General features: G+C 58.6%; 1 protein-coding gene across 6 annotated transcripts; it reads right to left on the reverse strand.

The window, feature by feature from the left end:
• Positions 1-212: 212 nt before the first annotated feature.
• PHRF1 (PHD and ring finger domains 1) lies at positions 213-27,446 on the reverse strand. 6 transcript variants are annotated; one of them, XM_012652041.1, is made up of 19 exons: positions 27,370-27,446; positions 26,144-26,203; positions 24,384-24,499; positions 23,880-23,999; positions 21,781-21,986; positions 19,051-19,134; positions 17,008-17,126; positions 13,679-13,776; positions 13,168-13,343; positions 12,248-12,377; positions 8,806-8,933; positions 7,045-7,226; positions 6,567-6,686; positions 5,768-5,922; positions 2,276-4,936; positions 1,869-2,020; positions 1,509-1,772; positions 1,173-1,301; positions 213-578 (listed from the first exon to the last, which is right to left on the reverse strand). In XM_012652041.1, the coding sequence occupies exons 3-19, from the start codon at positions 24,475-24,477 to the stop codon at positions 435-437; spliced, it is 4,962 nt and encodes a 1,653-aa protein (XP_012507495.1). In that variant the 5' UTR covers positions 24,478-24,499; positions 26,144-26,203; positions 27,370-27,446; the 3' UTR covers positions 213-434. The 6 variants fall into 6 exon arrangements, with proteins under 6 accessions (XP_012507495.1, XP_012507494.1, XP_012507491.1 ...); XM_012652040.1 differs by lacking the exon at positions 27,370-27,446 and adding an exon at positions 26,347-26,604 and having other exon boundaries at positions 6,567-6,683; positions 23,880-23,996; XM_012652037.1 differs by lacking the exon at positions 27,370-27,446 and adding an exon at positions 26,347-26,604 and having other exon boundaries at positions 23,880-23,996.

Consider the following 27,446-nt stretch of genomic DNA (forward strand, 5'->3'; position numbering starts at 1 on the left):
TGAATTGAGTGCAAACTTGAGCAATTATTTACAGGAACGCAACATAATTGGCAAAGAGAAGGGAACTCCTAATTCAGACACAGATACACGAATGGCTGCTGGCAGGAGGAGGCCGTCCCAAGATTTAACAGTCACCCCCACCACCCCCCTCCAGCCAGGAGACCCCTTGTCACCAAAAGCTTTACTTTCAAGTATTAAGTCAATCGAGAAGTTTCTAAAGATAATGCATTTTTGATAAATTAGAACACAATGGAAACTGTGTGTCTATAGTACACATATAAAAAGGTCCAGTTTAAACTGTGAGCAAGACAGGCGCAGACACCAGCTACCATCACAGGAACCTGAAGGCAGAGGAGATGGTAGCCCCAGTTTTCTGCCACTCGAGACACAGCAATGCCACCAGCCCCAGGGTCATCGCCCGCAGCTGCCCAGCCTCAGGCCTCGGCCCCCTGGGTGGGTGGCTCCTCCCCGGCCTCGGGCTTCTTATGCCTGCGCATGTGCCTGTACTTGTCCACGTAGGCCTTCACCAGGTTGGCCACCTTCACGGGGTTGATCTCGCCACTCTTGCTGTGGCAGATCTGGAGAAAGAGGCACAGTTACCCAGACGTCCTTTACATCAAACAGCCTCAGCAGGAGCCTGCCCTCCCTGCGAGCAGGCCCTGGGTGCCAGCATCCAGACAGCCAGGCAGGGGCCGCTCCCCCACCTGCAAGCCCCCGTCCCATTGCGCTGCCACCTCCTAGGGCTGCGGAGGGACCCACGGGTGCCATGGGCCAGGAGGAAGCAGGACCCAAGCTCAGACCCTGGTGGGAGATGGGCTGAGCCCGCTGTAAACTGCAGACTGGCCAATTTTAACATCGTCTATTTAACAAGCGGTGGAAGGCAGGGCCCCAGGTGCAGACGACAACACGTGTCTCCCTGAGCAGCTCCGAGGGGCGGCTCCGGGCAGAGGCGGGGACTGCACCCCGCAGCCAGGACGAGGCAGCGCGGCCCCTCGTGCGTCTGGCTGTGCCCCACGGGCTGCACTCAGACACCTCCGAGTGTGTCAGCAGGAGTGCACCAACCTGCCACACTCGTGACGACTGACCACCCTATGTAGTGGCGTGCTGCCCGTGACCCTGGGTTCCTGAACACATACACGCGTGTGCAGCCCTGCTTGCCCACCGAGGCCCACCTTCTGCACAGCCTTGCGCAGGATGTCCTTGTATTCCTCCTTGGTCACCTCCCTCTTCTGGTAGAAGGGCTTGATGGCCAGCTTCACCTCCTCCACGGCCCGCTCCTGCATGTGCAGCTTCTTCAGGTACTGGGAGCAAGGACGTGCACGTGACCCCGCTGGGCAGGACCAGCGCAGAGGCTTGGGGGGCCCTTAGGTGAGGGCACCATGGTTCCCCAAAGGCCCCAGGGGCAAATCTGTCTGCGCTCCACGGTCCTGACTGAGGCCCACCTAGGCTGGCTTCTACCCCTAAACTCAGCCCCGGGAGGCTGGAGAACCTGGAGGGCCGGGACTCACCTCCTCCTTCTTGGTCTTCTCTGCGGCTGGCCTGGGGGCGGGGGTCCTCTCCTCCGAGTTGCTGGCTATGGTGGCTTGGCTGGCTGGCTCCGAGGCCGAGGTCAGGACAGGCAGCATGGGGGCCAGGCTCTGTGCCGGCCCACAGCCCACCAGCGGCAAGGTCCCCTGCAGGACAGGCTGGAGTGGGGGCTGGCCGGCCGGCACGCAGGGTGGGAAGCTCGTGGGCAGCTGAGCTGGGGCAGCAGGCACGTCAGGGCTGCAGACCTGCAGAGGGGACCGCTGCTGAGCCGCCGTGCCGGCCGAGCCCTGTAGCCTCAGTGCCAGCCTCGCACAGCCCACGGCCCCAGCCCAGGCACCCACCTGAGCGGGGTCTCGGCCTGGGAACCCAGGCTCCGGAAGCACGTGACTGGGAGGCAACTCGGAGAAGGTCGCCTGCCTGACCCCCCCGGGGGCCACGTCCTCCACATCCCAGGCTCCTTCCCAGGGCTTCTGCGGCCTGTGAAGCGGCGTCCCTGAGGGCCAGACAGGGGAGGTGGGTGCTCCAGAAGAAGCACCCCAGGAGGAAGGCCTACAGGCTAACCCACAGCCGGTCCCTTCCTGGGGGTGGAGCCCAGCCCTGAGGAGCCAGGGAAGGTGTGAGCCTGCTCTCAGGTCACTGCCTCCCTTGCCCACGCCCTGCGCCTGCCAGGACCACGGCGAGACACCAGCGCCCCTCCCAGCCCACCCAGGGCCTGCATGTGCCTTGCGGCAGCCGGGGCGCTACTCACTCGGAGCTCTGTCCTCCGCCAGGGTGCTGCCCTCCGACTCTTGGAGGTTCCAGGTGACTCTCTTCACAGGGGCTCTGGAGCGCAGCAGGGGGGGCTGCGGGACCACCTCCTCAGGCCCCGCCTCCTCCTGCACCTGCCCGCTGGCCGCGGGGCCGTCCTCCTTCGCCACGGGCACCGCACCCGGGGCACCCGGCACCGCTGAGGCCTCAACCACGTCCTGCCCGAGTGTGTGCTGCTCCTGGGGGCCCTCTGCCTGCAGCGGGGGCTGCGCGGCATCTTCGCCGTGGATCAGGGACACCTCCCTCTGGATGGCGGCCATGGCCACGCTGGCTGGAGGCAACCCGGGGTGTTGGGGGAAGTCTCGCTCTGGGGAGGAGTCTGTACTTTCGGGAGAAGGTGGGGAGCTCATGTCATCAAGCTGGATGAAGACAGCGTCACCTGAAAAGTCCTCAAAGACGTGCCCCGCCTCCACGGAGTCACCGTAGTCCAGGTCATCGGGCACACACTGAGCTGGCACCTCCAGGGCAGGGGGGGCCTCTGAAGGGGCCTCGTGGGCCACGGCCACAGCCAGCTCTGGAGGGACGCCTGCCTCCGCCAGGGCTGGTGGCCTGTGGTCTCCGTCCTGCCTGGACTCCCCCAGTGGCCGAGGGCCTGGGGAAGCTTCCTGCGCAGCCCCCTTCCGCTCTGGGGAGCGGGACCAGGTCCGGGGCCGCTTCTCACGGGAACGTGGCCGCCGGGGCTCCCGCATTCTGTGCTCTGAGCTGGGTGACCGAGACCTCCGCTTTCTCTCTCGCGGCCGCGCCACACTCCCCTTCCTGTCCGGCCGCTCACGGCTCCTCTCCCGCTGGTGCCTGTGCCTGTGCGCCCTCTCCAGGCTGCTGTGGGGGGAGCACTCTCTGCCCCGAGGTCGGGACCCTGACCACGGTTTCCTCTTCTTCCTGCTCTCGTAGTGCTCGTAGGAGGAGCTGCCGGGGCTCCCCGAGCGGGACCGGGAAGGCCTGCGGCCGTGGCCCCAGGGCCCTCGCCGCCACTCCTTGCTCCTGTCCTTGGCCTTCCTCCTCTTAGCTCTCTCGCGGCTGCTGGAGCGGTCGTGGTCGCTGGAAGACCTCCGGCTCTTGGCCTTGGACCGGTGCCGCTTGGTGTGGTCCTCGCCCACTGATGGGGAAGCTGACCGCGAGCTCCTGTCCCTGGAGCCGGAGCGGGTCCCAGAGCACGTCCTCTGGCGCTCCCTGGCTGCCCTCTTCCTCTTGGACGTCTTCCTGCTGCGGGAGCTGGACGTGGAGCGGGACCGGGAAGGTGACCGCAGCTCCACGACCCTGTGGGTGGCTGCCTGTGGCACGTCCGGGCTGGGCGGGGCATCTGGCTCCACGACAGTCACACAGGTCACCGTCCGTTCCTCGGAGCCAAAGAAGGTGCCGCAAGACGCCCTGTCCTCCTCATCCCAAGGCTCCGGGGGGCGCGGCCTCTGCACCCGGGCAGCAGTGCCCTGGCTCTCCGCAAGCCCCTCCTCGTCCAGCCCCTCCCGTTCCGTGTCAGAGGCCCCCTTGGCAGCCCCCTCGCCCTGGAGCTGGAGCACACCAGAGGGCGGCTTGCGAGTGGGCGCAGGCTCCACGCCAAAGACGTTTTCCACCGTGTAGGAGGTGACGCAGCGCACAGCCTGCGACGCCGGGGCCTTCGGGCTGTCGATGGAGATGGTCCGCGTGATCTCGGACGGCAGGAGGCCGGAGCCCAGACTTTCAGGGCTGCTGCTGGGGGGGCTCGAGTCAGAGCCGGTGGGGTCAAACGGGTCGTAGATCTCGCTTTTGAGCTGCTTTGTCTTTTTGATGGAGAAGAGGGGCGAAGGGTTCTCCTTCCTCTGCACCTTGCTGTCCACAGGCCGGAACGTGTTGCAGAAGCCGGGGCTGGAGAGTCTGCCGGCGTGTGCTGCGTTCCCAGGAATATTGATCCTGAAGCTCTCGAAGGTCGACCCAACACCCTTCCCTCGTGACGGCCCCAGGGGGGCCGGGGGCCGGGAGCTGCCCGTGTGCCTGCTGGGCTCCTGGGGGGCCCTGCCGCTGGGATCGCTCTCTGCCTGGGCGCCTCGCTCTGGCTGCCCGGGGCCCTCCCTGCCTGTCAGTCGGCTGATACAGGCGCTGGGGATCTCGATGCTCTGCCCTCGGGCGGGGGCTGCATCTTGTCTGCCGCTGCCCTCGTTTCTTCTGATCTTTGGTATCCGGGGTAGCTCGGAGATGTCCGCTCTCCTGGGGGCTGGTTTCAGGGCATGTCCTAGGATCGCGCTCTTACACGGATAGTTAGAACGACTACTGGAGAGCTTAGATGAGGTGGAACCCAGAGGCAGCGCGTGCTTGCTGGTGCCGTTGAAGCGTGGGCTGGCACTCTGTCTTAAGCCAGGCCCACTCCCATTTGACAAGTTCTGAGCCTGACCTGGCCCAGGAGCTGCTGCCGACTCCAGCCTCACAGGTGCCCCTGACGTGCGGGCGGGGGTGCAGGACGGGGCCGACCTGCCCTGACAGCTCAACCCCGAGCTCTGCGGCCCGTTTCCCAAAACACGGTGAGCCGGGCTCCCTGAGGGTGGCGCTCCAGGCTGCGGGCAGTCCTGGGACCTGGACCCTTCTTCCACTTTGGATGGACCAACTGAGTTTTGCTGAAAAGAAACTGGAGCTAAAAAACAAAAAATCGAATGGCAATCATTCCCCACCCACTTCTTCAAGTTTTACCAGAACTGACTTTCTTTTAAATCATCCTTTTTTTTTTGAGACAGGGCTTCACTCTGTCGTCCAGTCTGATCACAGCTCATTGCGGCCTCGAACTCTTGGGTTCAATTGATCCTCCCACCCCAGGCTTCCCAGTGGCTTCCCAGTAGCTGGGACAACAGGCACGAGCCACCTGTGATTTTTCTTATTGTTTCAGAGATGGGATCTTGCCCAGGCTGGTCTTAAACTCCTGGCCTCAAGCGATCCCTCTGTCTTGGCCTCCCAAAGCACTCTGAACTCCCATTTGCTTGTTGAGTGGGCCACTCCCACGCCCCTTCCAACCCTGGGGAGTGCCGTGGGCGAGGGGGGCGCCTGGGCTGCCTCCTTGCCCTGTGGTGTCGCGAATGCCCTGCCGTTGTTGCCGATGGTCTTTCTGTTCTGCTTCAACAGTCACGAAGTGCCCAAGCCAGTCACAGACCCTTAATGAGGGGGCAGGACAGGAGGGGCTGCCAGACCTGCCCCACACCCTGCCAGGCCCTCAGAGTCTGCAGACAGGGTCTCCCTGAGGCTGGCCCTGGGCTCTGTGAGCATCCGGCTGACCTGGAAACTCCACCGTCACCCCCACTCCCGAGGGCGGGGTGGGAAATCAATGGAGAGAACTGAGGAAATCGCGCCCCTCAGCCCTTCTTTCTGGGTGAAAAATGCCTTTCAGCACCTCAACTCTCCCCCACCACTCGGCAGCCACCTGGAAAGCGACAGGTCCAAGGACTGTTCTACACGGCGCGGTCGGGAGCCTCACCTGCCCTCTTGGCGCTGAGGGAGCCATCCCGGTGGATGACGACGTCGGCGCCACTCATCATCAGGAGGCTCTGCTCCGACAGGATACTCCCCAGCAGGTCGGGCACGGGGGCCTCCTCCACGTGTGGCTCTGGCGCCAAGGCAGGGAGACCCCTCCTGTGGGCACAGACCCGAGGCTGGGCCCTGCCATCATGTCCCCGCCTGAGTCCCCAGAGCTGGGCATCCCCGCAGAGCCCAGAAGTAGGCAGGTGCCAGGAGAGTAAGGACAACCCCCCCCACCCCCCCGGGGAAAGAGGGAGCCCCTCTGAGCAGCTCCCGCTACAGGGAAACCAGGTGTTTGGGCGAAGTCACCTCTGATACCTCTGCCAGCCCTGGCTGCACCGAAAGGCAGGGGCTGGCAGATGAGCATCTTTACACGTTCTGGTGGCTTGGCTAGTTCCTTTTCTTAGGGGTCAACAAGAGAAAAGACTGGCCAAGGGGTGACTGTGGCCCTGACAACAGCTCGGTTCACCAGGGTCACTGCCCCCGGCCTGAGCCCCTTCCCTGTGCAGAGCCCACGGAGCTGCGGCTCTTTCAAGCACCCCTGGTGGGCGGGGCCTGCAGCTTCTCTGCCACGCCCTGGTGCAGGCGGCCGCAGCACCCCGCACCCCAAGCTGCCTGCACCTGTGTCAAAGCCAAAGGGAGGCGCTGGGGCCACTGAGGGTCACAGAATGCCAGCCAGGCCGATGTGGCCCCACCCCGGGACCACCGTCCCTGTGCTCTGCCACCCACCAATGCCAGAAACCCCTGCTCTCACGCACCTGGAGAGCCCCACCGAAACAGGCCTGGCCACGGGCTGGTGAGACCGCAGGGCAGACCGGGACAGAGCCCGTCTCTTGGCACTCAGAGGGGAAGGAGGGTTTGCAGAAAGTTCTTCACTGCTAGAGGGGAGAACACAGGCCAAAGGGGAAAGGTGACCCCTTGGCTCCCAGGTCCGCTGGCCCAGAGAGAAAGTGCTATGGAGGACGGGCAAGCGCTGGCTGTGGAGTGGTGCTTGTGACTCAATGATAAACGCACAGGGTGGGTCGGCTGCCTGGACACCCCGAGACGACACTCGGGCCCTGCGCCAGACTTCTGCTGTGCTGCCCAACTGCCTCTGAGAATGGCTCCGGGACGGGGACTGCCATCCTTATTTTTACAAACATGAAACCCGAGGCTCGTGCGTGCACAACAGGCGCCCACGGCCCCCAGGGAGTAACAAGATGGTGCCCGCACAGGAACATCACCCCACGCAGTCACCTGTCAAAGGAGTCCAGCTCGTAGGGGTCTCCAAACACGGACAGAGAGGCTGCGCCAATCTCCGCTCGCATCAGCCCCAGCGAAGGGTCCACTGTCTTGTACACCGACGGGATACAGGTTCCACGCACCGGCCTGCAGAGGCCCAGGGTCCTCGCGATTCGAGAACGAGCAGTGACTTCACTCTGAACCCAAGTAACAAGGAGAAAGAATGACTGATGAGGATTAAATGTAAAGGCTCCGGAAATGCCCTGTGAGGTGTTAACTAGCAGCACCACACACCAGGTTCAGTAAATGCTAGACCAAAGCCGAGGGGCTCCGTATACATTAATCATAAAACTTCAGAGGTTTTACTGAACCACAAAGAACGCACGAGTGTGCCCAGCATCCACACCCGTGAGCCACACTCGCTGCAGGTTATCAGGTGGCACTTAAGTGTCACTGTCACCTTGTGGTATTTTGTATGAAGTGAGAACTCACAAAGAGGGAGCCGACAGGTGCAAGTTGAAAACCACGTGAGGAGCAGTCACGGGTTTCAAACACCATCTCGGTTGTAAATTATTCCTGAATTACTCAACATCGTAAGCAGGTTACGTGCTACTGCTTCTGATTCTAGCCACAGAGGGCTGGGACCAGTGTCTGCACGGCCTGAAGGCAGGCGCTGCCCACCCTCCACCCGCCACTGCATGTCATGGGGCAGTGGTCCCAGAACCCTGGAACATTCTGGAACATGCTGGGCACAGGGATACAGGCAGTGACACACAGACAGGTGCCACCCTAGGCTCAGGGCACCGTGTAAAGGGAAGGGCGCCCCAGGGACCAGAGAACTGGGAGACAAGAGGTATGTACCCCACAAACACCCACATTTGGTCACAGCTTTAGTTTCTACTCAGGGAATTTTGTCCAAATGAATAACCAGGCCAGATGTTCAAATTCTCCATTTATAACTAAAATATACTTTTGCATAAATATATACTACATAAATTTACATTTATTAGGAAAAGGATAATGATCTTGAATATAAATTCACACAGAGATTTAGCAAACACTTGAATGCTGGCTGCAATTCAACCTTTTATGCTGTATGTGTAAAAATGTTCACGTGACCAGTCTATAAGCACATGAGGTGTGGATATGCTAATACCCTGATTTGATTATCACGCAATATATACGTGTATCGAAACATCACACTGTTCCCCCTAAACATGTACAATGGTCACGTGTCAAGTAAAAATAAATAAATGTCCCTTGAGAATTTTCAGTGGGGATGGGGAACTGAGAAAAGGCCCACGACGACACAGGCCCCTCGCAAACATGGAGGTGGCACCCCAGGGCCCAGGAGGCAGTGGACCCCAGAAGTGGACGGAGCCCCCCAGACACCCGCCGGTAACACTGCGGCTGGGCCTCGACGGGCCTAAACCCCCCCACTCGCGCCCCAGGACTCCTCAGCCCAGAGCCCTCATGCCCAGCCTGGCTCACACCGGGCCCCTCGCGCGCTGACGACCCCGGGAAGGGGGCTTGGTGCTCCGGCCTGTGGGCCCCGCGCTGGCCCAGGAGAAGCCACACAGCCCTCAGTGAGTCCAGCCCCAGGGGCCCCGGGGAACCTGTCTCCAGCCCGTCTTCAATCTACGCTACCACACGTCCACTTTTACCCGCGAGTCCTTAAGAAAATACAGAAAAGCAGCTGTTGCTGTGACCCTGCTGCTTAGGTACAGGCAGGAGTTAAAACGGGCAGCAAGTCGGGACACTGCTCTCGACCGTTACCTTTCTCTGTTTCCCTTTTCTCTTCCTCGTGCGACGCTGGCGCTTCTTAGGTCTTGTCGCTGGGCGCTTACTTTTCACAGATGCCCTGGACGGGGTTTTCTTTCTTCCCTGCACTTTCTTCCGTCTTCCTAAAAAGAGGACGTTGACAGTCTGTGCTTCCCTCTGTGCTGGGCCCTCCCTGCCTCGTGCTGAGTCCCAGCCTGAGGGGACAGAGCCTTGCAGGACCAGGACCGCGAGTACTCTTTAAATGGGCTCTTTAAATGAGGAAATAAACCATACTGTAAGAAGTAATGCTTCCCAAGGCGGGGAAGGGGACAAGGTGGCATTTAAGGACACAGCTCGACTTCTCTGAACATACTGCAGACTTGACTTTAAGTTAGGGAAAAACAAGCGTCGATAAAGACAAATCAAATAAACCAGCGACCCTGCCTCTGTGCCTCTGGGTGTAACCAGACAGAGAGGACCTCTCCTGAGACTTTAAAACAACCGAGTTCAGCATTCATTTTTAATAAGATACCCTAAAGACTGAAAACATTTTTAACTGTAAAAACACCCAGTATTTCAGTGCAAATCCCTTATCTGGGGGGTACTGCTATGGACAACCACAGGGTACCCTAATTCTACAATCCCAACACCCCCAGGAAAATCACCAGGAATCTCAGCATGGGAGGGAGATATCCATTAAGACGCTTCACACTCAAGATGTATGTTATTTTGTTTTTTGAGACAGGGTCTTGCTCTGTCGCCCAGGCTGGAGTGCAGTGGCACAATCACAGCTCACTGCAGTCTCCAACTCCTGGGCTCAAGTGATGCTCCTGCCTCAGCCTCCTGAGGAGCTAAGACTACAGGTGCCACCAACATGCAGCGTCAGAGATGTGTGTTATTAAAATACACCAAATATATTTAAATCCATGAGTTTATCAGACATCAATTAAAAACCCTAATTGATCTCTGTTGGAGAGTGCTGCTAAGCAACTCAATTACTTGAAAACTGGTAAATAAAGGAAAATAAACCAAAGCGTTACCCTGCTTAGTCTGTCTAAACTGCGCCACTGCAAAGCCAGCAGTGGGTGAGGGTGAGTTCCTCCTCGTGGCACTGCCCCGCTGACCACAGCAGCGACGGACATCACCCTAACATCCATGAACTCATGGTGCCCGAGCACCTGCAGCTGCTGTGGTCCCAACAGCCCAGGCCCCCTCACAAACACTATGGACTCACGCCCGAACCCGAGAGGCCTCTGAGCTCCAACCAGCGACTTGCGGACAGGAGCGAGAGACGGGGAACCCGCGGACCAGCCGCGGCGCAACCTCTAGAGGGTCAGAGGACTGGTCTCCTCCGTGGACCAAGGGCAGCAAGGGGAGAGGCACCTGGCAGACGCTGCTACCACTCCCAGCAAGGGTCTGATTTGGATCTTGACCCAAACGACTTTTTTCTAAACCGTATTTGTGACACAGTTAGGACCCTCAGCGCTGACTGGCTGTTTCTCGGTGTTGAGGAATTACCGCTCCTTTCCTCAGGTGAAACGGTGGTGCTGCAGTTACGTCTAACAGTTACCCTCCCTCTAGAACGACACTGCAAAACAGCTGCAGGTGACGCGATGATGGTGGGAAGACGTGCTTCACAGCCATCCAGGAGGGAGCGGGGGGGGCAGGGACAAGCAAGGCTGCCCCTGAGTTGCAGAAGTTGGGCGAGGGGTGGTTAAGTGGGGTCATGATTTTCTTCTCCCCACACTTACACAGGCTTGGCATACGTCTATAAAAAGTGTAGGTGGGGCGCGGTGGCTCACGCCTGTAATCCTAGCTCTCTGGGAGGCCGAGGCGGGCGGATTGCTTGAGCTCAGGAGTTCGAGACCAGCCTGAGCAAGAGCGAGACCCCGTCTCTACTAAAAATAGAAAGAAATTAGCCAGACAACTAAAAATATATATAAAAAATCAGCCCGGCATGGTGGCGCATGCCTGTAGTCCCAACTACTTGGGAGGCTGAGGCAGAAGGATCACTTGAGCCCAGGAGTTGGAGGTTACTGTGAGCGAGGCTGACACCACGGCACTCACTGTAGCCTGGGCAAAAGAGTGAGACTCTGTCTCCAAAAAAAAAAAAAAGCGTAGAAATCACTGGCAAGCAGAGCAAAAAATAAATAACTCAAGGAAAATAAAACAAATGATACATATTTGTCTTAATAGAAGAACCCTTCCAAGTCATCTTAGAAATACTGTGACTAGATATGCCCAATGGGATACATGTTAGGGACAAAAAGAAAAACAATCTTAAACTCCTGTCTCTAATCATTCTGTGGGGGGCAATTTGCCATCGTCATTGTTCCGAGACTGTCGTCTATGCACTGGGATGAGACCAACGAGTCCTCACGCTGTCAGCACTGACAAGGGGATTTCTGACATGAGACAAAGGAGACGCAGATGTTCAGCACAACAATCAAACAAAAATTCTGTAACTGCAAGATACAGCACGACCTGAGGCGGCATCTCTTCCCTCTGCTCACGGAAAAGGCCCAGAAACACCCACCGACCACCCGCACAGAGCTCAGACTCGGTCTCTGAGCTCCGGCTCTCGCTGAGAGGAAGGTGCGCTCCCCGAAGCAGCCGAGCCACGGACCAGACCACACAAGGCGCCTGTCACTGCAGCAAACAGCAGTGACGCCGGCCCGCAGGGCGTGCCGGAGGACGCCTCAGCCAGCCCACTGCCGCGACGAAATCGAGTCCGACCGCTCTGAGAGAGAAGTGAGAGTCTGTGGGAACCGGGACCCGCGTACATTGCTAATGGGAGCGTAAAACGGCACAGTCGCCTTGAGGAAAGACCTGGCAATTTCCTGCAAAGTCACACACAGTTACCCGACGAGCAGGCATTCTACTCCTCCGAACCACCCAAGAGAAATGAAGGCATCTACCCACAAAGGACTGGTGCTACAACACTCATAGCAGCTTCAGTGGCCTCAAAACGAACACCCCAGTGCCCGACAGGTAAACGGATGAGCAGACTGGTATAGTCCTAGAAGGGAACACTCCTCAACGGCGAGGAAGCCTGAATAGAACCGAACTGAAACAAGACGAGACGCTAAACCAGTGATCCCCACCCTTCCCACAGGGCCCAGGCACAGAGGGCTTCGCTGGAGCACTCTGTCAGACACTTGTGGACGAAATGACAGCATTCTGCCACAGACTCTTCCACGACGCAGAAGCGGTGTGGCTGTGGACGGCCCGTGGTCGTTACTCCGGCACGAGGGCCAGAGGCAGCACAAACTCGTAAACCAGCCCTGGGCCTGGACGGCTTCTGCACAGTATTTTTGGCTAACTGAGAAAATTAAGTTGCAGAGAGAGGACATGGAGACGACCACGGCCCTGGCCTGGAGGGCAGAACTGCCGAGGGGTGGCACAGCTGGGGTCAGCGCGCCCGCAGGGACCCAGGCGGTCCACCTTGCCGGCTTACCTGTCTTCCTTTTCCGTCTGGCTGGGGCTCGGGGCGCCAGAGGGCGCTGATACACAGCAGTGCTCAGCCCAGCTGCCACGGCCTCGATGGTCTCGTCCAGCAGAGAGGACGTGAGGTACCTCGGTACCTGCTACATGGCAAAGGGGCCCGGTCAGCAGGGCCCCGCAGCGCGACAGGGCTGGGCCAGTGCACGCCCAAGAGGGAGCCCGGAGAGCCCTGAGCGCCACCACCACCACCGCACCACCTCCCTCTGCCTCTCGACGGGTGCAGCGCGCCCCCATGGCGAGCGCCAGGGGCCAGGGCACCGGGGAGGAGAGCGACGGCCACTGCCATGCAGGGAAGGGGGAGGAGCCAGAGGGGCAGCAGGAGTCTGTGGGGGGCGCCGGGCCCCACGGCCTTCCGAATCCCTCCTGAAGGTCGGGGCGACCCCAGACATCGCAGAGGAAGAGCACGCCCCTCCGCCCGTCCTCGGCCTCTCCTGCCGGCGCCCTGCTGGGGGCAGGTGGGAGCGGCTGTGGTGGAGGAGGCCCCAGGGAACACCAGCAACCGCGTGAGGAAGGTGCACTCAGGTGCAGACAGAGGGCGGGGAGCTGGCCCTGGGCCTACAGGGGGATTTTCCCGAGACCCCGACCCCTTCACGCCTGGGATCGGCTCAGAGCTGTGCTTGGCCTGAGTGCCTGGCTCCCGCTGCTCTGTGACGTGCCCCCCCCAGCCCGCGCCCACAGGGGACGACGCGGCACCCAAGGTGCTCACCTGCTCCCCAGCAGGCTGACTGCCAGAGCCACCGGGCTGGCGCACAGGGGTGGCCTTCGATCCCGCATTGCTGACGCGCCCCCTCGGTGCCGGCCCTTCCCACACGCCCACGGTGATCAATGTCGGGGCCGAGGCCCCAGGACAGGCCTTGGTGCTGGCCCACCCACCTGGGCCCTCCTGGCCGTGGAGATGCGGTTCCGGTTCACAGTTGCTCTCACTCTCTCACTGTGCCGTGTCCTAGCAATCGCCCGGGTCCTACCTGTGCGAGGCCGAAGCCGGCTGGTGGTGGGCACCACGTCGGCCAAGAGCAGGGAGACCTCCTCCTCACTCACGGGGCCTGCGTCTGGGAAGAGACAAACACACGCATCACGACCCTCACCTCTGCGGGCTGCCCACTGCTCAGAGCCAGGGCGGGCTCTGCACAGCAGGACTGGGGGCTTCTCGCCAAAGCCTGGTCCTCCACACCTTGAGGACTGGAAGCCCCCCACGAACTGATCCCACACGGCCTCGAGAGACCAAGCTCCTCCAGCCCCCACGCAGGAGCTCAGCGGAAGCCGGCTCCCCCAGGGCAGCCCTGGCAGTCTTCACGCCACAGCCAGCCCACCCCCAGTCCTGCGCAGGACCGCAGCCCCAGCCACCAGAAAGGCCCGCGCTCCTCAGGAAGGAGCAGTGCGTTACCTGCGGCAGAGACCACACCAGGGGCGGCACATTCTGGGCAGAACCACTCGTCCACTGGCACCTCCTGGAGGGGGGGGTCCAAACATTCCATGTGGTACCTACAGGAATAAGAGGGTGCAGGGGTGTCTGGGGTGCTGATCACACAAACACCCCCAGTCCCAGTTACCGAACCTCGCGACTGAGCAAGCCGCAGACCAGGCACCCACATGCGCCCGTACCTGTGATCCACGACGCACCCGATACAGACGGAACTGCCACCCCCTAAATTCCTAAGTTGAAGGCCTCAGCCCACGTGACAGTATTTGGAGATGTGGCCCTTTAGGAGCCAAGGTTAACGGAGGTCGGGTGGGCCCTGATCCCACAGGACTGGCGTCCTTCCGAGTGGACGCCGCAGTGTGCGCGGAGAGGCCGTGGCTGGAGGCAGGACGGGGCCTCTCGGGAACCAGCCCTGCGGGCACCTCCGACTCCAGGCCTTGCGGACCGAGGAAGTGCAGACGTGTCCGCGGGGCGAGCTGACCAGCACCCCCAGGCCGAATGGAGCCGGCTGGGGCCCAGCGACCGAGTCCCCCGCCTGTGCTCTCGAGGCTGACGGCAGCAGGCAGCCTGTGGCCCCCACCTCCCCGGGAGGCCCGTCCCTGACCGTGGGAGACGTCACGCCCACGCACACCTCCCGCACCTTCTGCCTCCACCGAGCTGACGAAGAAACAGAAGGGTTTTCTGCTGACGGCAAGCTGGGATCTCGCCCTACCACGGTCTCACCCGCCACCGTTTCTACCAAGCCTCCAGGAAAGCGGTTTAGGAAGAGCAGCCGCTGGTGTGAGCCACCTGCGCCCTTTCGCGCAGCCAGGACTCGGAGCTCTGTGCCAGAACTCTTGAAATTTCAACCTGAAGACCCCAGACAGCCCTGAGCTAGGCATAAACAAACAAGGGGAGGAAGCCCAGCAAAAACTGCCCGACAACAGCCCAAATTCAACTCAACTCTCATTCACTCATCAGATCGAACTGTTCTAGGGTCCAACACATAGGCTTGAATAAGAGAAAACCCACTCCGCCGTGAATCCCGCACCTACGTGAAGCTGTCCACCGTGCAGCCCTGGCCGGGACCTCAAGCGAGAGATGGGAGACGGAGCAAAACACCCCGGGCCAGGCCAGCACCGCGTGCTGAGTGAGCCTCAAAGAAGCCTAAGGAGACTCCAATCTGACATCTTCCCATACACGTTCTCTAGGGGGAAAAAATCAAGAACTCAGCTATAACTTCATTCAAAGGATTCCAAGGGTCCAACACGGTTCATCCAACCCTCTTTTCACAGAGCTCAGAGCAAACTGCTGTCTGACACCAGGGACCCAAGCAAAGGCCCCCTCTGCGTGTGACAGGCACCCACCAACAGCCAGGCCAGCCCCGTGTCCACCAAACCCATCCCACAGAAGAGGAAATTGGGTGGAAGGTCAGATACAAGCAGGTGGGAGAGGAGGGCCGCAGGGACCACAGTCGGCCTGCGCAGGGAGCTCGACGGCTCTTCTGTGAGCGCCGAGCTGGCCTCTGAGCCACGGCGGTGGACGGCCACGACTGCAGGGCAGAGAAGAAACAAGTCTAGAATAGTCTGTACTTATCTCAAGCAACATCAGCGCATCTATAGACAGCCTTGTGATTTTTAAGTTAAAAGACTTAACTGTAAGAAAATTTGGCAGACTGCAAACATGAACAGCACGGGGATGCTTAGAAATACAGGTAGATCCCAGGTACGGACAACCCGACGTGCAGCTTCTGCACTTACAAGTGGGCTCCGCTGCTCCCTATAAGATTAGCGATGCGGGAGCTGGTTTCTTCCGTGTGCAAACAAACCGCACGGTGTGAGCGGGTCGCCAGCGCAGCAGCTTCACCACAGCGGCTGTTCTCAGTGCTGCCATGGTCGCTTGTGCACAGCACGACTGTGATTCCTCTGAGTCTCGTTTACCCTGTGACCCTGCCTCCAAAGCACAAGCCCACTGCAAGTCCAGGTGAGCCCACAGCGAAGAGAAAGGTGACTACAGTGCAAAGGGAGGTGGACATCACCAAGCGTCCGGAGCAAGGCCAGATGCAGCACGCATCGGGAAAGCACCAACTGTCGGGACAGTTTACAGGATGAAGTGAGAACAACGGCCGCGTGAAAGGCTGGGCTCCAGGGAAGCCCCAGCTCCTCCTAAGCAGTGAAGGGGTCAGCTATCGCGACGGAAAGGTCACCACTGACTTGGTTAGAAGATCAAAGTGAGTGTGACGTTCCGCTAGCCGAGCGCTGATGCAACATCAGGTGTTAACCTTTAATATCCTTTTCTGAAATTTCTCCTATCTAAGCTTTTTAATTGAGTTTTTATGTTCTGTTTGAAATACAAGAGCACGATGGTTTCCACAATGGGTTACCCCAGCGCGGGGTGTCACTGTCGTCACAGTGCTGCGCTGTCACTGCCACACACGGGCCACGCGGTTTGCCGCTGCCACCGCCATGGCAGCACACGTGTCTCAGTTGCACACAGACCTAGAGACATTCTCGGGACTGCATCTCATCCGCACCCAGGACTGCCTGTGTGAGAATAACCATATGTACCGGCTTTCATGTTTTACTTTACTTATATGAGTTTTAGAGATGCGGTCTTGTTCACCGCCAGGCTGGAGTGCTGTGGCATGATCACAGCACGGTACCCTCCCACTCCTGGGCTCAAGCCATCCTCCCGCCTCAGCCTCCCGGATGCTGGGATCACAGGCGTGAGCCCCCGCCCAGCCTCCAGAATCCTCTTGCTGCAGTTTTACAGAAGAAAGATTCTTCAAATCAACAGCGAAAGCCCCTTGCACGGGGCTTATGGAGAAGGGGGTGGTCTGCCTAAACCCAACAAGACAAAACAGCAATGGAGAGGCACCACGAGGCTCCCGGGAAGCCAGCGTGACTCGCGAGCACAGAGCAGGGTTCCCAACTGTCTCCTGCTGTGCCAGGGCGATGAGAGGACGCAGGGTCACTGGAAGCACTCCCGGGGGATGACTGGCAGCTTGGAAGATGAAGGGACGCAGACGGAGGGCGACGCAGGCGCAGAGCCCTCCCGCCCCGGCGGCCCACAGCCTGCCTCTCGTCTTTCCCACCGGTTTTTTTCGTCTTGACGTATCACGTGCATCTCTGTGAGCGGCCACAGAATGTTTTTTGGAAAAAGGCAGAGGCGCAAATGGCAGTAATGAGAACAGCCTGCAGGGCAGGTCAACGCAGCTCCAGGTGCTGGGACTGCAAGGGCACCACGGCGTGTGGAGAAGACGTGACCCTGCCCCCACCCGGCCCACCCGTGCGCAGCCCCCGACCGCCCCTCACCCCGCGTCACATCCATCGCAGAGCAGGAGCCTGTCCTCGTGGTCGCTCCTGCCGCACACCTCACAGAAGGTCGGGTCCTCCTCCTCTTCCTCTCGGGCTCTGGTGCTCTCCACCGGAACCTAAAGACAGAACTGCTGGTCACACACCAAACAGAGCCAGAATGCAACGGCCAACTCCTGTCGGGATGGGCAGTTGATCTGGAGCAGATCCATGGGCCCAGGGCTTATACGGGCTCCACGGGGCCAGAGATTTCGAAGCAACACGCAGGCGGCGGTTTCTGCTTGCTACCACTTCAGGGTGGTTATCTAAGAGGAAAAACTGACGCAACAGAAAAACGCAGTTAAAGCCCATGGAAAGGAGCGGGGAGGCCATGTGGCCCCAAAGCAGGATAATGCCGCAGGCAGAGACCACGCTGGCACCGGAGGGCGTGTCCCCATGCTGCATTATGCCACAGCGGACAGGCGTCGACCAGCAGCACACAGGAAGCGAGCCCCCGACACCTTAGAGGCTGTCACAGCCATCACATAACCATCAGAGACCCGGAAACATGTCTGCAAAAACGGACACTAGGTGCACTGCTCTACGGGGCCTGTCACAGCCCCGCCTCCAGTGAGTGGTGACACATGCAACCTCGCAGCTACTCTCAGGCACGACTGGGCTTCAGCTACTCATGCCTTGAAATACGTAAGGTCTGTGCACAGGACCCCGTCTCCCCACCCTGGCTCTCCCCAGAACGCAGCCCCTCTTCTGCTCCTAGCGCCTGTGCCCCTACTCGAGGGCGAAGCGGGGACCAGGCCCTGCTGTGAGCCAGCGCTTCCTGCCGCTGTGTCTGGAGTCTGGCTCGTCACAGCTCCCGCCCCGCATCCCACGGCCCCAGCGGCTGCCCATGTCTCCCCACACAGGAGGAGCTCAGGGCCCGCACACTCCACCGACAGCTATTTCAGGTAAATGAAGATCACCTATCATACGTAACAGGAACGCTTTAGAAATTGCCCACATACCCCGGGCCTCCAGCTGCCCAGGCAGAGCTCCAGGGGCAGGCAAAGGGAAGCCGTGGGGACCCAAGCTGCTACTGGCCGCGCACGCCCAGCTCTGATTTAAACGTGCATGCAGAAGAGCCAAAGGCTCTGGCAACCACGGCTTCAGGTACGTTGGAACGAAAAGGTAGGTCTGCGGCTGCAGAGTCACACCCAGCCTTGTACGGCAGCGAGAAGACCCCAGGCATGTATACTCCTACGGGGCCTTCCCACTGCTGCCCATCAACAACGGACTGCGGAGGCTGTCCAGTTACCTAAAACGCAGGTACACAAATCCAAGCACACAGAGCAAAAGACATACCTTCTTACTCCAGCCCTGATGGTAAATAATTTTGCCAAGTATTTCCTGAAATCTGGCCCCAAGAGAACTGGCCTCCTCTCTCCTCCCCTGTGCCTGCTGCAGCTCAAGAACTCTGAGCGGGCTGGGCACGGTGCCCAATACCTATGATCCTAGCACTCTGGGAGGCTGAGGCAGGAGGATCACTTGAGCTCAGGAGTTCGAGACCAGTGTGAGCAAGAGTGAGACCCCGTCTCTACTAAAAACAGAAAATATTAGCCAGGAGAGGTGGTGCACACCTGTAGTCCCAGCTACCCGGGAGGCTGAGGCAGGAGGATCGCTTGAGCCCAGGAGTTTGAGGTTGCCGTTAGCTAGGCTAACGCCACCACTCCAGCCCAGGTGACAGAGCGAGACTCTGTCTAAAAAAAAAAAAAAGAAAAAGAAAACTCTGAGCAGATAGGTAAGAAAGAGGCTCCCCAAGGTGGGGCAGGGGTCCCAGGGACATCCCAGGGGCTACCAACTCTGCCACCTGGCGTTACCCAGAACCCATGGGCCGCGACAGGGCAGGCACTTGAGCTCAGACTTCATGCTCATGGCCACAAAGGGATTTCAGTTGATTTCTCAAGAGCACTTAACCAACACTCACTCATTTCAGGGGAGCAAACAACTTCTGAAAGCCTCACTTTCCCACAGGACAGGGACGTGCATGGCTGGCGCTTCCCCACTTACCTTCTTTAAGACTTTACCACCGAACTGAGCTCGAACACAAATACATTTAAACATAGTTCGATCAACTGGACAGGAATTGGCATTCTGTAAGAAGTAAAAATTGTATCAGATTCCTGTAGAATCACTTTCACTGTTAACACTGTATTCAAAATAAAGAATTCACTTAGAGGACAAAAATTCCTTTTACGCTGGAAATCAAATATTTACTGAATGCCTGCATGGGCCAGGCCCTGTGCTAAGGCGCTGGGACACAGCAGTGAAGAAAACAAGAATCCTCAGCCCAGGAGCTGCTCCCCCCAGCGGGGGCGGGGCAGCCCCTTGTCTGAGTGATAAGCACCGTCGTCACCGAGGGAAAACAAAAGGAAGGAGGGAGAAGCAGATGGGGCCCGATTTCAGCTGGGACAGCTCATGCTCACTGCCCTTCCAGCCTCCACCGGGAGCCTCTGTTCACATCCTCCTTCTGCCACCTTTCCATGATTGCTGGACGTTTCCCACTAAGTTTTCAGAATTTCTCTTCATGCTGTGAATACTGATCAAATGTGTGTTAAAAATATTTTTTGCCTTTCCTAGTAGTTTTGACCCACATGAGTTGTCTTAGATCGACTTTGTGGAGGTTTACCACGGACAGTGAACACTCACTGTGACCTCACCGCCACTCCCAAGTCTGGCCCGAGGCTACTTCCTGTCACCACGGGTGGTGGGGCCTTTCTCTAAGTACAGTCACAGCAGGAACCGCTTACAGAGCGAAGCCCTCTTCACCACGGAGCAGAGGACACCACACAGACCGTCCAGGTGGCACATCTGAGGATGAGTTTGTGTGGGCGTGCTTCTGCTCCTCTTAGGTAAACGCCCAGGAGTATGTTGAACTTTGTGGCCATATGTGTGACACCCCTACCTGTGGGAGCCAGGTGGCTCCCATCCTCCCCACTCGAGGGACGGTCTGTCCTTCGCCTGTGCAGTTCGAGGGCGTGCAGAGTCTCCTGGCGTGACCGGAGCTCCCTCGTGCTCATCACCCACCTAGGACTCTCCACACTCTCCAGGAGACCCTTCCCAGCCTCGGAACACACCTGCTCTACCTCCTTCCGAAAGCTCCCGTTTGCTTTCTCAGCCCAGACCTTGAGCCCATCTGACACCGTGTGTGGTGTGACTCGGCCCCGACAGTACCTGTCTCACACGCGCTGTGCAGAGGAGCCCCACCTTGGCGACAGGCAGCAAGGAGATGCCGCCTGTCCCCCACGCAGCGTGTGCGTCCAGGTCCATCCCTGGGTCTGATTTCCACCCTGGGACCCACTCCAGCTCAGTCACTACAGTTTTATAGACCATGCTACCCAGCAGATGACGTGACTCTTTTTCGAAACCATCTTGGCAACTCACGGTGCTTTCCGGCCCTCGCAGATGAATTTCACAACCCGTCAGGTGCTCTGAACACTCCTGCTGGGGCTGTGATCAGATCTGCGTCACCACTGCCACCTCTGTGGAGGGAGGTTTCTCCTCTGGAAAGTGGTCTGTCTTTATTCGGTTCCAATTGTTTTAGAAAAGCTCTTTAAATGTCTTTTAAGTATGTTTTCATGATTTATTTCTAAGTATAATTTTTAGTCTTTATTAACCCTACACCCAGCAATCTTGCTAAGCTTAGCATTCTAATAGTTTATGTGTAAAATTTTCATACTGATAAACTTATTTGCAAATGCCTTCCTGTACCCAATACTTTTGCCTCTGTAAGTTTTCTTCTATTAAACGAATAAATACTAAATAGAAGACACATGGCAAACATCCTGTCTTGTTCCTCAACTTAAACCAGGGCTCTGCTTGCCAAAGACGAGTCTAAGCCCTCTGGGCCATGGATCCACTAAACCGGCACAAGAACAGAAACGGGAAGAACCAGACACGGAGAAGGTGGCGAGGCGCCACCAGCCACAGCAGCTGAGCCACATCCAGGCCCCACGTTAAACTAACCGACCACGTGGGACAGTGTCAAGCTGTCTGGGGGAATGGAACAGAAGAGGACCAGGCACTGGAGGACGCAGTCACCAGGAACCGTGGGCAAGGTCATGGCCTTGTGGAGACTTAACGAGCCCACGCTGCCGGTGCAGGTTCAGGGAGGGGACGGCTGAGGCAAAACGCGGAAATTAGAGAGCTGACGGTGCCTGAAGCCGGGTGAAGCGCACAGTGGGTACTCATCACCCAACCTTGTACCATTCTGCTTCTTTGAAATTTTTCAGAACAAGGTTAAAAAGCGTGCAGGGGGCTGAAGGCTTCTCACTGTGAGGTGGGCAGCACCGTGTAACCCCGTGGCAACCCTTCCCTGTTCTAAGGACACTCCCTTGGTTGTTGGTTACCGTAACTCAGTGCTGAGTCCCATCTCGCGCTTTCCTGCATCTACTAACACGATTGTCCGCTAAGCTGCAGAATGCGCGCTGCCACGGCACAGCTGCATGCCAGCTCCCCTTGGGCCCGCTGGCCTGTCCAACACACAGCTCGCCTCAGATGGCCCTGACATCATTGAGGGTTTCCGTGGCCAGCGCCCCGAGGAAGCGCGTGGCTCCTCTCATCCCAGGTCCCAGACGCACCACCACAGGGAGCTGTGCAGACCGTGGCGCGGAACGAAGGCCATGCTGGGACTGAAGCCTAGGGCCCCGCTTCCTCTGCAGAGGAGGCCGACCAGAGGGTGGGCCACCGTCAGGACGGGCCATCCCGAAGGACGAGGACGCCAGGGAGAAGGGAACGCACCTTGGACCACTCGAGGATGCAGTCCAGGCAGAAGTAGTGGGCACAGTTCTCCGGAGTGCCCACGGCCTGGTCTCGGAACACGTTGAGACAGATGGGGCAGCTGTCCGCGTCGTCGTCAGACATGAACGCGCTGCCGGCCTCCAGCTTCTCCTGAGTGTCCGCGACCACCACCAACGCCTCTGCGTCGTCTTCAGAATCTTCAGAACCTCGAGGAAGAGGAAATGTCAACAACCTTAAGGGAAAGATGAAGTGGCTGCGTGGACGGGAACGCTGGAAGCGAGCAGGCCAAGCTCTGCCTGGGACACAGGTCCCCGCTTCAGACCGGGCACACACCAAGCCATTCACCTACAGGGCCACGCCCACAGCACACCTACGGCCCTGAGGAGGATGTCCCAGCCCTGCCAGGTGTGGCCGCCACTGCACCACACTCAACTGCAGTTGCTTCCTAGCCGGGGACGGGACACCCGCCTCCTGAGCAGCCGGAGCAGCTCTCAAAGCAGCGGACAGACCTGGTGAGTCAGGACAGTCCCCAGGGGCCGGCACGGGCCTCAGAGATAATGACCAGGTCGGTGGCTGAGCCACTGCGCCCGGCCCCGTCTACCCTTAACAAGACTCTAACCCTGGCTCCAGGTCCACCGCGACCCAGCCAGCTCTCCTACCCTTCGGACTGCAGCTGAAGTGTGCCTTTCTCTAGAAGCTTCTCCCTGCCCCTTCCTCGGGTGTCTGCCCGCTCTCAGCGTCTATTACCCGGCATCCTAGTGGCTGCTTTCTGTCACCGTTTCTGCCGCTACAAGGTGAGCTTGGGACAGCAGGCACCCGGCTGAGCTGCTCCCACGCTCGCTCTGGCAGCCAGTGGGTCCTTCAGACTCTCAAGGAAAGAATGGCCACGAGTCACGTGACAGTGCCCAACACCCAGTGCCCTCAGCCCTGGCAACAACAGTGCCGTGACAAGACCAGCTGCAGACAAGCCAAAGCCCCGACTGAGCAGTGGGAAGCAAGGCCAGGGCCACGTCTGTGACCTGTCAACCCAGGAGAGGATCCCAGTCCTTCAGAATTAAAATCTAACTCTGGAAGAACATGCAGCCAACATACACCAAGCTGCAAACTCACTGACACACGCTGCTGATCCTGGTCTTTCACCAGCACAGTCCTAAACGTGGGGGTTACCTCTCTACGACATCCTAATGCTGGTAACCACGGGGTTATCTTGAAAGACTGTGATACACACATCATGGCAAATGCTTTAGGACCATGTACCTCCCAGCCTGAGGACCATGAGGAGGGAAGGCACCATGTGCCAAACCTCCAAAGTGGAGTTTAGCCCTCCATGGGAGGCAAGTGCCCACAGCTGGGCCGGGACAGGGCAGCCAGACCTCACAGGCCGTGCACCACTCAGGGTGGCAAGAGGGCACGAGGAAGGAGGCGCCACCAGTGCACCCGAAGCAGACCTGCCCTTTAAGGCACTGTTCCCCGCACAGAAGTTCAAGGACACAGCATTAACCAGTGTCAACGAGCTGGAAATTCTCTAATAAAATCACGTGATACATCTGCCAGCTCTCAGAGTTCTGGTCAGAAAGAGAACCACAGGATAGAGCGGCCCACATGCCCCGGTCCTGGCCAGGAGGTCCTGGGCTAGAGCAAATCTCAGGTCATGCTAAACCTGTCCTGTACCTATGGGATGATGACAACGTGCCCTTGTAGGGGTGTAGGGCAGGGGCTGCCAGGACCTTTCCACTCATTCTGCTAGAAATCCCAACCTGGTTACACTCTCCCTACAAACACCACAGTTCACACCGTTCACTTTACTCTTCTGTCCTCACCAGAGACGAGACCTAGTGAATTGTGTTGTCCCAGTGGGTTTCAGAACGAAGGACAAGCACGGGGTGAGCCTCCGTCCCACTGCAGGTGACTGCGGGACGTATGAGCCAGAGCGTGGCCACTGTGCAGAGGGGTTTCTCCCCACCTTTGCCCACACCTCGGCGAGGCCGGCTGTGGATATGACAACAATTTCACCAATAATTTCACGTCTTATAAAAGGCTGTCCCCGTCCCAGCAAGAAGAGACCCGGGGAGGCGGTGCTCGAGAGCCCGCAGTCTCACCAGATCTGTCTTCCAGGTCTTCCTGCTCAGATCCCGCCTCGTCCTCCCCGTCCGCGCCATCTCCGAGCTCACTGTCTGTGTCACCTTCAGAGTCCCCACTGCTACCATCGTTGCTTTCTTCTAGACCACCAGAGGGAAAAATAGGCCCCGGGGGCAGCGTCACAACCTAGGCGGCCCGGACTGCTCTGCAAACGCAGGCGCTCAGCAGGACGCCTGCCACAGGGCCGCAGTGGCTGCCCCAGGGCTGGGAAGGGCAGACGTGGGGAAAAGCAGGGAAAAGCAGCATCCTTTTATTCTATGTCATTTGCATTAAAACTAAGACAAAAGAAATGAACGTATTACTTCTGCAATTTAAAGTCAAAGAATAATTAAAAAAGTTTTTAAAAAGATTGAAAGCCGACAGTTGATGCACACAATCTCGGAAGGGGAGTTAACGACCTGGAGAAAGCACCAGGCGCCCCAGACACCGCCCTCCCGGGACACCCCTGGTGCCGAGTGGCTCACCAAAATCACTGGCCGTGTCCCTGGGGCCAACGCGCGGGCGTCCATCCGGCCCTGGGCTCCGGGCCACACGCTCATCCAGGCTGTCGTCGTCCATTGCTGCACATTGGAGTTTAGCTCTGAAACAAACCGGAGCCAGCTCGTTTCCCAAACGTCCGGGGCTGCGGAAACCCCTCTGAAAGACTGACAGTCACTCCTTGCGCATCGTATCCCTGTGCTACGCCCGTTTCCATCCCACGGGCAGGTGGAGCCACGAGATGTAACACACAGGACAACCTCAGCCATTAAATTGTGCACAAATTCAAAAAACGACACTGATTCCTATTTATAGCTACATTCGAAGCCAGTGATTCGTAATGGCGGGGAGGTTTTTGTACAAACGGGCACCTGCAGCCTTCACCAGACACCGACAAAAGGGATTTATCCAGAGCAGAGACACAGTAGGGCTTCTCACCCGAGGGCTAGTCACCGCAGGGCCCTCTCCCTGCCACAGCATTCTCAGCCAAGGCTGGCGCTGTCAGGAGGACGTGAGGCTCAGCTGAGGCTCTCCTGGCCTCGCCCTGAGCAATCCACCAGGGCACTGGCGTCTGCATGTGGCGCCCAGAGCCAGGGAGGCAGGAGCGGAGGGCGGGCCCTTCCTCTCGGGACCACTTGCTCCTGGGCTCGCAGACACCTGCCCTGCCCACGCTGCAAGGCCACCCTGCAAGGCGTAACAGAGAACTCCTTTCTAAACACCCTTAGAAATGTAGCTTCACACGATCCTCCTCCTACACCAGCGCCTCAAACCTTGGCCCCCAAATAAGGAACAATCCACGCACATGGCTCCTTTCTCGTCGGCGCTACTCACCTCGTTTCCCAGGTAACCCCTGGAGGAAACGCCTCTCATAAGGGAGTCACTCAGAAACTCAGAGAGGCACAGTGAAGCCCACCTTGTAGCACTCTGTGCATCCCGACAGGTCTAGTCTCCACCCAGGTCAGTGGAAAGAGCATCAAGTGACAGACTGGTCGGGTGGGGTGGCAAGGACAGGGAAAGGCCCTCGAGCGCGGAACCTCACTGCACGGCAGGGTTCATCACGGGCCCCACTGCAAGCTTCGCGTCTAACATAGCAGCCAGGGAAGGGGCCACGACCACCACTGCTGCACAGATGCTCCCAGAGAACAATCCCTGACGGGGCTGAGGCCGGCTCAGAGACCAGGACTGCCTCTCCTCCCCACCTGACAGCAAGGCAGGATGCAGCCCCAGGTTCTAAGATGATGTTTTCTAACAAAGCGAAGGCATGTTAGTCCCATGAAATTGTCAACTACCAAATGTTGCTGCTGCCTGGATATAGTGAACTGAGAAGTGGTTTTGCCAAATTATTAATTAACCTCTCCTCTACCTGCTGCTGGAAGGTTAAGAAAATTGGCCACGATCCCCGTTCAACTGAGTCTGCACCGCTGCCTAGTGGACTCAGCAGGGACACCCAGCTTGTCCTGTGCCCAAGTCCCGGCCACAGCCCCTGCTGGAGACACTGACTCTGGGAGTACTCAGAGACAGACGGACTCCACCTCTCCCTGCGGGGCCACTGAGATGAGACCCAGCAATGGCCACAGCTCTCAGATAAGAGGCCTTTAACTCTCTGGCCACAGCTGTGCCGGTTCCCACAAATGGACGCCACGTCACCCTGGGACACTTGCTCCGACACCTGCCCTGCCCCTGCTGTGTGCAGCGCAAGGGAAACGCAGTTCCTGCCCTGGAGAGAGGGAGGGAGGCAGATACTCACACGCGCCAATCTACCACAGGACATTGCAAAAACACCAGGAAATGTAACCCAGGAGACCGCCTAGGAGAGAACAGAACAGAGCTGGGGTCTGACTGCCCCAAGCACAAATCCACACTTGGACAGTGTGTTTCACACACACGAGGTCAGAAACGTGAACAAGTAACTCCTGGATTCTCCCCTGACGCACCAAGCCCAAGGGCTACCTATAAAGGCGCAGTGGCAGGGCCCGCCTCCGAGGGCTGCCAGGAGAGGTCAGCGCGCAGCGGTGCTGCTTGGCCACAGCAGCGTGTCGGAGATGCCAGTTCAGGAAAGAGGCTCCTGAGGCCATGCACCTGTGGCACTGAGTCCCAAGGGCCTTTGTACCCCCACCACGGCTGGTGGGAAAACCTCCAAAGGCCTCTGTGCACTGCTCCACCGTAGCAGTGGGAAGGCTCAGGTTATGTAAGGCCGAACAACATCACTTCCCAGACCATCAGACAGTAACTGCTGGCGGCAACCAGGAACCTTTCTGCCGGAAAGGAAGAAAAAACGCAGGCAGGCACCGAAGGATCTTTCCAGAGCAAGCACCAAGGACAAGACGACAATTTGGGACCACCAGCACCTCCACGCCCCACCAGGAACCCCCCCGATAATGGGGAACCCTAGCTCGGGACCTCCCGGTCCCACCAGCAGCCCCAGCTCAGACATGTCTGCCCCGATTCACCATCCCCACCTCCGCCACATGTCCCAGGCCACAGTCCAGGCAGCCATTTCCGCAGGGAAGTCCACAGCCCTTCCCGGGGACTACTGTGCTCTCCTGCTCCCCGCTCCCATATGGGGGGACGGAAGGGAGAAAAATCAAAACCAGAACGGGTATTTCTCTCTCTTCTCAAATTCAAGGAAACCAATGCACTCGCAATTCCATCTGTTACTAAGGAACCAAAAGGGCCCCTGGTGGGGTCGCTGCAACTGTGCCAGGCCCAGAACCTGAGTGTCCATCCCAGGCACCGGGCAAGCCTGCAGCAGGCCCAACGCCTCAGTGTGGGCCCAGTCTGCCACTCTGCATTCACCAGGTGCCATATGAGCTATGCGACCTCAAAGTTGCAAACTGTAAGGGCTGTCACAAACAGGCCCACAGAGGTCTCTGCACGACTGGGACGAGAGCCACGTGGCAGCGCTGCTGGGAGGGCGAAGGTCAGGCTTGCTGTGACGCCCGCAATGGTACCATGCCGAAAGGAGCCACCTACTGTTACTGTGACTTGACGTTCTTCCTGCAAAAAAGAAAACCGAGCATCCAGGAGAGAGGTAAGGTATGCCAAGTCCC

The sequence above is a fragment of the Propithecus coquereli genome, unplaced genomic scaffold, assembly GCF_000956105.1.
Source record: "Propithecus coquereli isolate 6110/MARCELLA unplaced genomic scaffold, Pcoq_1.0 Scaffold377, whole genome shotgun sequence".
Classification (NCBI taxonomy): domain Eukaryota; kingdom Metazoa; phylum Chordata; class Mammalia; order Primates; family Indriidae; genus Propithecus; species Propithecus coquereli.

What these genes read in the sequence shown, in the direction of transcription:
- PHRF1 (XM_012652036.1), bottom strand. Translation starts at nt 26,471, where the DNA reads ATGGCCTCAGGAGCCTCTTTCCTGAACTGGCATCTCCGACACGCTGCT. An exon ending in CTGCCACTGCGCCTTTATAG is followed by an intron (nt 26,204 to 26,346) that starts GTAGCCCTTGGG and finishes GTTCTCTCCTAG; the next exon opens with GCGGTCTCCTGGGTTACATT. An exon ending in CAGACGGAAAAGGAAGACAG is followed by an intron (nt 8,934 to 12,247) that starts GTAAGCCGGCAA and finishes TCCTCTTTTTAG; the next exon opens with GAAGACGGAAGAAAGTGCAG.